Consider the following 8,798-nt stretch of genomic DNA (forward strand, 5'->3'; position numbering starts at 1 on the left):
TATCGTGAATAAAGCTGCAGTCTCACACCAGTTGTCTTGGAATAATTTTGACCACATGTGTATGCTGCACACAGGTGCATGTGTGTGGCTGTGTGTTTCAGTGTCCATTACTACATATTTAGCTTGTCCTCTAAGAATCACCACACTTACATATATCAAACAGCACTATCCCATCTATACCTTCTCTTTATAACAGAGATGGTGATGACTAGATTTATGACTAGTCACCTTACACTTTATATACATTTTGAGGGAGCCATTTATAAAGCTTTTGAAACAGCTATTTAATGCCTAGCAGATGAAAGATATCCTCAAAGGACATAATCTCTTTTTCCATAACATAACAATGAGATGCGTGGTGTGTAAATGTTTAGCTCTTACCAACAAGTAAATGTTCACATGTGTGTGTGTGTGTGTGTGTGTGTGTGCTTGCATGAGTGTTTTCACTCATTATTTATCCCCCTCTCTCTCTCTTGACAATACATTGTGATCAAAACACATGATGGAGCTTCTAGAGGAAAATGTGAGGGGAAAACTGTCAGTGTGCCAAGTCCTGCTGCAGCCTCAAGGACCTCTGAGGAGCGATCCATCCCTAAAGGGCACTCAGCTTCCTGCTGGACTTTCTCTGATGGACCGCCGTCCTCTGGAAGGTCATTGTAATTGGCACATATGTCTGCTGCTCTACAGGCTTTCTGTTGGGCTTCTGGTAAGGATATTTGAAACAATACCTATTATCATAAATGCTTGCCGTACAAAACCAAATCTAAACTGAATACATCTAATATACATGCACTGATATGAATTATCTCTGCAAATGATTTTATGCTGGACAGTATGGATATTGAGCTCTTGTTATACACCCCATGTCTAATTGGTACCCTTTTAATGTACTGTTTGTTGTGCACTAAAAGCCTTTCTAATGAGTGAGACAATGAAATATTCAAACCAAGAGGCAACACACAGTTTATCTGTATGCGTTTATACAGTCAGCTCTAAGACATCACATTGTGATCATAACACATGGAACATGACAGAGATAGCATGGCGACAATCTACCTCCACTGTCACAAGAAGACACAGCGTGGCAAAAAAGAGAGGGGGTGGGCACATACATCACACGAGCCCTTCGTCGTTTCGATTCGTGTCCGGCACAAAAACATACAGTAGATTTGCAGGAAAAGAAACAACACGTGTCCGAGTTTTTTTTTTCTTTTTTCCTTGCTTGTCAGAGGCGACAGTAATGCTGGCGGCGGCACACTGAGCTGGGTAGAAAGGCATGAAGGCATGTAAAATAGCTGTAGCTTCTGGGTTTTTGCACCAATTAAGCCTGTATGGCTAACAGGAGTGAAAGGCTGTTGGCGGATCCCCCCCCCCCCCCCCAATTGCTGAGCCGTTCCATTTGGCAGGTGGGCATAGGTCATGCATCAGGACCGTGGTCATGACGACCCATCTACTCATCTGTGATGCTGTGGGATAAAAACAATGGTTCATTACAGACGTCTGCATGCTCATTTACATTTATTGATTTAGCTGAGGCTTTTATCTAAAGTGGCTTACAATTTCTCATCAGAGCGATGAAAAAGCATGAAGAGTGACCAGTGAACTCATTTGTTTCTGCAAACAACCTTGTGTACAAAAACGGTGACTGTGGTTGTGTCTGATTGAGACTGAATCCCATAAACGACAGGTTGCATAACTCCGGAGAAGAGTATAGAAATACAACACAAAAATACCTTAAGGGGCTTTGAGTGGTTATGGTATGGGACTAGACTACTAGGGATGTGTGTGTGTGTGTGTATGTGTATGTGTGTGTGTGTGTGTGTGTGTGTGTGTGTGTGTGTGTGTGTGTGTGTGTGTGTGTGTGTGTGTGTGTTGTGTGTGTGTGTGTGTGTGTGTGTGTTTGTGTGACAGGGGGGGGGGGGGGGGGGAATAAAAAGGAGACGCATGAAAGTGCATGCAGGTGGTGGGATCCCGGGAAGGCATGAGATGCATTAGAGAGCCCGGGGCCTCTCTGCCTCAGCTACTGGGTTAATAGCAGCCTGGTGAGGGTGCAGTCAAGCACATGGAGCAACCTACCTACTAATGCTCCCCAAGAAATACGCAATGTCCCAGTTTCTCATGAACAACATCAACAGGCTCTGCTTCTGTTCTTTTTCAGTGTGTGTGTGGGGTGGGTGTGGGGGGGGGGGGGGTTTGAAGATGCAAGTGGTGCACAGAGCAAATTAACAAGCTCTGCATGATACACAGAACTCCCTCCCCTACCACCCCTTCATAAATATCTGACTTTGGATTTGCCTGCAATGCACTGGTCAAAAAAACTAAAATGCGCAGTCCCACCACAACAAAAGCATGAGTGAGAGATGAATAGACTCTATGCTTGTGTCAGACATTAGGTTAGGTATCACTAATTTGGTATGACAGTTGAACCTGCTCACCATGTCTGTTTCTAATATGATGAAGACACACTAGTTACCTCATAGCTCTAAACACAATACTCAAGTCTTTCTGGGTGATGTTTTGAAAAACTGCCATCTACAGGGATAACACCCTGACCTAACTGTCTATATCTCTAATTGTTGTTACTTAGCACAAGTTGTGACGTTCACCAAATAGATTATTCAGAGATTACACAGTAACTATACCATGTAAATTCCTGGTAACTCAATTCAACATGAAATGGTTCACTTACAACCTACTTAAGCAACATGCAAAGTATGTGCAAAATAGTTAGATGTGATACACTGACCCAGAGAGAGTTCAGGATAATCAACTGACTGGAACTGTTTGTAATGTGGTTTATTGTCTGCTGTCACCTGCAGAATGTCTGATATATTTAATAACACAAGATGGCAGCACTTACTGATTCCTTTAAACAGGCCATAAATCCAATGTCAGCTCAAGGTGAACTAACTCAGGACAAACTACAGAAACACTATAACTTTCGCAACTTCAGAAATGAATACAATGGCGCTGAAATGTGGGAAACGCATAATTAAAAATATATATAACTTTTGTATTCATTCAGCCTGAAACAGGAGCAAACAATGTATTTCACTTCATCGGTCAAAACTCACTGTGCTGGTCAGGTGAAGTTTACATTTTTAGTGTAATTTCTGCCATTGCACATTTAACAATGACCTTATTCTAAATGGTTGATATAAAGAAACACAGTTTCTCAGTAGTCAGTCATGTAGATTTTGTTTGATAGCTGTCAGTTTTAATTGCAAATCTTAGGAAATAAAGTAAAACAAGATGCATTATGGATTAGGATGAGACCACTGTGATGCACTATGTTTTCTTATTAATATATTTCAAACAAAAGCTACTCTTCTGTCATCAAGATTATTTTAAGACCAGGATTAGAGTTTTTTCAACAGAATCAGATTATGTCAAAAACATGTAGTTTTGGGTGCAAATAGGGTGTGTCTTCTGTCTGTTTGCTTATTTAATGCATGAACAACATATGTTTACTCCAGCTAATTCTGATATTGAAATACAGTACATTCAAAACCATTTTTAGTCCTGTAATCTCAATCCTCTTCTTATTTAAATGCTAATTGTACTCCTGAGAACTTTTGCTCATACTGGAAAATGTTGCGGAGTTTACAATGCTTTTAGCTGGAATCACGACTAGGTGAAGTGAGGAGAGCATAATGAATTCACGTTTGAAGCATCTATGAGGCAGCAGGCATCACACATGCCCATAACTCTTTCATCTCAAAACAAATGCAGCCTGCGCATGACGCACGAGCGAGTCACGAGAGCATAATAGCTAGAGTGCCGGGGCAGTCGTACTCACCTCTCCTGTTTGATGTGAGAAGAGCATCCCCTTGTGAGTATAAGATGTAACGCACACAGTCTGGTCCACACCCATTTACAGTCCACGTGTCCATAAAGTCTCTGTTGAAGGCCTCCGTGTTTTATTTTATTCCCCTCAACTTTCACATTTTCACCTTGTCAAGGACGAGTGTTGCCTGAATTTCACTTTATCCAAAAAAGGTCGTGGTGTGATTTCGCACTGTTTTTCCACAGTGTCATTCAATCTACTCTTTGAGGACCAAACCATATGTTGACCAGGTAATCCATTACCAATCTTGTTCCTGTTTATATCGAGATTGCGTCAGCTGTTCTTTTATTCAATTAATCTTTATGATTTTCAAGCCATGGTTTCAAAACCATCTGGAGTGTTACTGTGGAAACAGAGAAAGGATGCCATGGCAACAATAGCGGGCGTTACCCAGGAAACCACGGTCACTATAGAGACTGCATCACTCCAGGCATGATTAAAGGCATCCAGTGAAACCGTGTTCTCAGATCGCTTTTTTTCTTTCTTTCTTTTTTTGTGTGTCTTGCACCCCTGATTATATGTGCAGACATCCCTCAGAGGCTTCAAGCACCTGTCTAAAAAAATATCCACAAGCACAAATATATCTCCTACTATAGCAGCTCCTGTCATATAATAAAAAGCTGCCTTTGATTTATGCTGCCATCAGTTTAATTATACTTATAGAGTAATAAACTGTACGTTGAACTTCATAAAATCTTACAAAGCTACTGAAATGAATTTGGTAACGGTTTTTAATGAATGGACAATTTCAGGCTATATTAGCTGCTATAATATACTGTTTGAACCATATTAATTTATAAGAATTTATAGTAACCATAATGTAATCTAAACTGATACTCACCAATTCGTTGATGAATGCTATAAACTAGCCTAGGCTATTTCTACCTTTCTTAACAAAAAAATACTAACACTGATGACCCCTGCATTGTCTGTATAGAATTAATGAGCATGGATCATTTGAACGCTGATTCGTAATAGCTGTGTAAAACGGTGTGTAGGCTACAATCTCATAAACTGACAGTTATGGCACATAGGCTACATATAGCCTACCCACTGCGCGCCCTCCATACTGACTTGTAGGCTACACCATAATGACTGAAAACAGAATAGCTAATGCAATGGCCAAACTGTTTGCGGTGTTCCCTGTCAAAAGCTTAAACGTCCGTGAAAATCTTTTTGATGTTAACACAATTTTGGCTGTTCTGAGCGGGGAAGTTGGGCTGCTTAAAAGCACTGTTGATACCCTCCTCTATCACCATATACTCCGATTTACTCAGGGATGATGAGCTACGTGTCTTTTTGAGCTCCTCCGATGAAGACAGGGGCTGACAGCTGGCGACGTGCAAATACTGAGCCTGCTCTTCCCCCTCAGTCTCTCTGTGATAGAAATAGTTGAAATTGGAAACTATCACGGGAACTGGCAAGGCGATTGTTAGCACACCGGCAATTGCGCACAGGGATCCTACAATTTTGCCCCCGATGGTTACTGGGTGCATGTCTCCGTATCCCACCGTTGTCATGGTGACTACGGCCCACCAGAAAGCATCAGGGATGCTGTTGAACCCAGAGGAGGGGTCGTCTGCCTCGGCGAAGTACACGGCACTTGAAAATAAGATCACTCCAATAAAGAGGAAAAATATTAACAGACCAAGTTCTCTCATGCTGGCTTTGAGAGTTTGACCCAGAATCTGGAGTCCCTTGGAGTGTCTGGAGAGCTTAAAAATGCGAAAAACTCTCACGAGTCTTATCACTCGAAGAATGGCCAAGGACATCGCCTGTTGTCCATTGCCTTGTCTCTCCGCAAGTTCGGTCCCGAGGGTTATGAAGTATGGGATAATTGCCACAATGTCAATAATATTCATGATGTTTTTTGAAAATGTGGCTTTGCTGGGACAAGCAAAAAATCTGACCAACAGTTCAAATGAGAACCAAATTATGCAGAGAGTCTCCACTACAAAGAAAGGGTCGGAAAAAGGACTTCCGAGGTAAGGAACAGTTCCATTTATAATGGGCGCCACAATAATGGGGTCCCTGTCATCTCGAAATTCGGGTAATGTTTCTAGACAGAATATAACAATGGAAATTAAAATGACCAACACTGAAACAATAGCAATCCCTCTCGCTGGACCTGAGCTTTCGGGATACTCAAATAGCAGCCACACCTGCCTCTGGAATTCATTGGTGGGCAAAGGACGCTCTTCTTCTTTGATAAAGCCCTCATCCTCCCTGAATTTCTCCATGGCCTCCTCCCCTAGTTCATAGAATCGGATCTCCTCTGAGAAAATGTCTATGGGAACGTTGACAGGTCGTCGGATACGCCCCCCTGATTGGTAATAGTATAATATGGCATCGAAGCTGGGGCGATTTCTGTCAAAGAAGTATTCATTTCTTAAGGGGTCAAAGTAACGCATTCGCTTCTTAGGGTCCCCGAGTAAGGTTTCTGGAAATTGAGAAAGGGTTTTAAGTTGCGTCTCAAATCGTAAGCCCGAAATGTTGATGACCACTCTCTCACAACACTCGTGGTCAGGTGCGTAACGTTCTAAAGAGTGGTGCCCGGGCAGCGCCGCCGTCTCCTCCAACATGTTGTCACAAGCAACAATTGTCATGATGTCCGTTTCGGTTTCGGTGTATCCGTGGTTCACGAGGTTGTTGCTCCGGTGTTTGGTCGAGGAAGGCGGAGGCGATTGAAGGAGACTGAGGTGGTCGTCCATACAGGTGTTTGGATGGAGGGGCAGGGGAGCCGCGCCTCCTCCACGAGCTCCAGTCTGCCAGCCACAGCCACAGCCGCTGCTGCCGCGCGCGCGTCCTCTCTCCTCTCTCTCTTCTGTCCCGCGTCCTGTACTTTCTCAATCTAGTCCTCCCGCCCACGGCGCGCGCACTCGGGTTTATAAACATGACTATTCCCGCCCACGGAGCGCACATGCACAGTGCACATCTACCCCTCGCCCAATCGGAAGACAAAAAGACAAAAACACAGACCCCCAGACGCGCGTCACCGGACCTCAAAAGATATGCCACCCTTTATGCGCGCTCACCTTGAATGAAAAGGGCATCAGAGGGTCCTCCACACCCATTGCATGCATCCTCACTCATGCCTTAATAGTCTATAAGCATTATGCAAAGAGTGTCAACATACTGCTTTTTTATGTCACCATACTGCTGTAATGATTTTTTAAATACATTTTATCACACTGATAGAACAAAAACTGCTTTATGAAACAATACATCTATTTTTATATATGCATGTAGCTGATGCATGGAAATACTACCGAAGCTATGCATTTATTTAAAGTTCCATTCAGCATCATAAGTGAAAATAATTACTCAAGTGCATATATCAAATGTAAATGAAGTCACGCACGTGGCCATCTGATACATGTCTTGACAAAAAGAAAAACTGATGTGCGTGGTACTGACGTCACATTGTCAGGTAGAGTGAATGGCAAGGAATACAAAAATCTGCCTTACTCTGTCTCACCCTCTTTCTTTGTCCATGTGTATATATACATGCATGTGTGTGTGTGTGTGTGTGTGTGTGTGTGTGTGTGTGTGTGTGTTGCAGAGAGAGGGAAGAAAGAAAGAAAGAAAGAAGAACGTCAACGACTATTACATATTGGAACTGTCCATTGTGCTGAAGCAAATTTGAATTTTACTAAGACATTTAGTTCTGTGTCTCATGTGCATCAGATGACCTTCTGCTTTTAATCCCATTTTCTCCTCCAGTGCACCTATCTTAGAAAAAGATCCTCACAGGAAACCACTATATCTATAATGTATAGATAAGGGGGTGAAGGTAAATTAAGGCTATCCATAACATAGAGCACACGTGATGGATAGTGCATATTTAAATTTTACATGTCATGTAAATAACTATATAAGGGATAACGGCCGCCGAGGTGTCTCGATGTACAGTACAGAATTAATGGAGGTAAAGAACTCCACAATGCAAAGCTGAACCAGATTGTGAGGTTTATTCCCTGAGCACATTTATAGCAGTAGCTGACAAATACAGATCAAGAAGCAGTTAATTAAATAGTCAGTTAGCATGGGACAATCATGTCTTTCTTTCACTGCAGTAGTTATTTATCAGCTGACAATACAGCAGCAGCTGGCATCTGATTGGCTTTTTGTCATAATGGTTCTCCATGTAACGTCCTGGTATGTCTTTCTTGCTCTGTAATTGCAATGGGTTTGTCTGACTTTGTCTGACTGTGTCTTCCCTCTGCATTGTTGCTGGAAGCCTCCTCTGTATCACACCAGAAAAAGCTTGAGCTTTATGGAGACGTCCCTCACGTCAAGACAGGCTTTTCTTCTCTCCAGCTTGTCATCCCAAAAGACAACCTCCTTGCCACACAGAGGCACACATGGAGGCCTGGTTCTCTGCGTGAATAATTAAAGCTGGCTGAGCCAGCGTTATCTTGATATTCGGAGACACGTTGGGGCTGGCAAGACCAGCTGCATGTGGCTAATGTGGTTACCCTCTCAGTGCTGTCTTCAGCCAGTTGGCTCCAAGTTTGCTATTGGTGATGTGATTAAAGTGAAGAGAAATAATTTACCATCAACTCCCTGCCATCAGCAGCCATTATGTCTATCTGTACTCAGCAGGTCTAGTTATTGCAAAACTATTTGCTACAATGTTATCTGAATTCCCACACTGTTGGTTATTGTGCATACTACAACAGTGCAGTGTTTATCCTTATATGTAATGGTGGTGACATGCGATTTTCCCTCCTGAATTAACACAGACAGCGGTATTGACAGTTCCAGGAATTTGACTTGTACATTGGTTACAGGGTAACAAAAAGATATTAGAAGTCATGTTTTTCATCTTTAATGATGAATATCATAGGCAGTAGAAATCCACAACAGCTTGTTTCATCAACACACTGCTCGCAGTAGGCCTGTAAAGGATCAGTTCTGTTTTCTGTTTAATCTGACAGAGATGAAATAA

General features: G+C 42.4%; 1 protein-coding gene across 1 annotated transcript; it reads right to left on the bottom strand.

The window, feature by feature from the left end:
- Positions 1–4,788: 4,788 nt before the first annotated feature.
- Positions 4,789–6,601, bottom strand: LOC143114296 (potassium voltage-gated channel subfamily A member 3). The gene has a single exon (XM_076275823.1). The coding sequence runs from the start codon at positions 6,556–6,558 to the stop codon at positions 5,002–5,004; it is 1,557 nt and encodes a 518-aa protein (XP_076131938.1). The 5' UTR covers positions 6,559–6,601; the 3' UTR covers positions 4,789–5,001.
- Between the last annotated feature and the right edge of the window lie 2,197 nt (positions 6,602–8,798).

Source organism: Alosa pseudoharengus, unplaced genomic scaffold, assembly GCF_046254945.1.
Source record: "Alosa pseudoharengus isolate Yale_2024_CS ecotype anadromous, Long Island Sound unplaced genomic scaffold, YU_APseudo_1.1 YU_APseudo_1.1_scf_9, whole genome shotgun sequence".
Taxonomy (NCBI): Eukaryota; Metazoa; Chordata; class Actinopteri; order Clupeiformes; family Clupeidae; genus Alosa; species Alosa pseudoharengus.

Excerpts from the sequence above, each read along its gene's own strand:
- LOC143114296 (XM_076275823.1), bottom strand. The coding sequence starts at position 6,558 with ATGGACGACCACCTCAGTCTCCTTCAATCGCCTCCGCCTTCCTCGACC.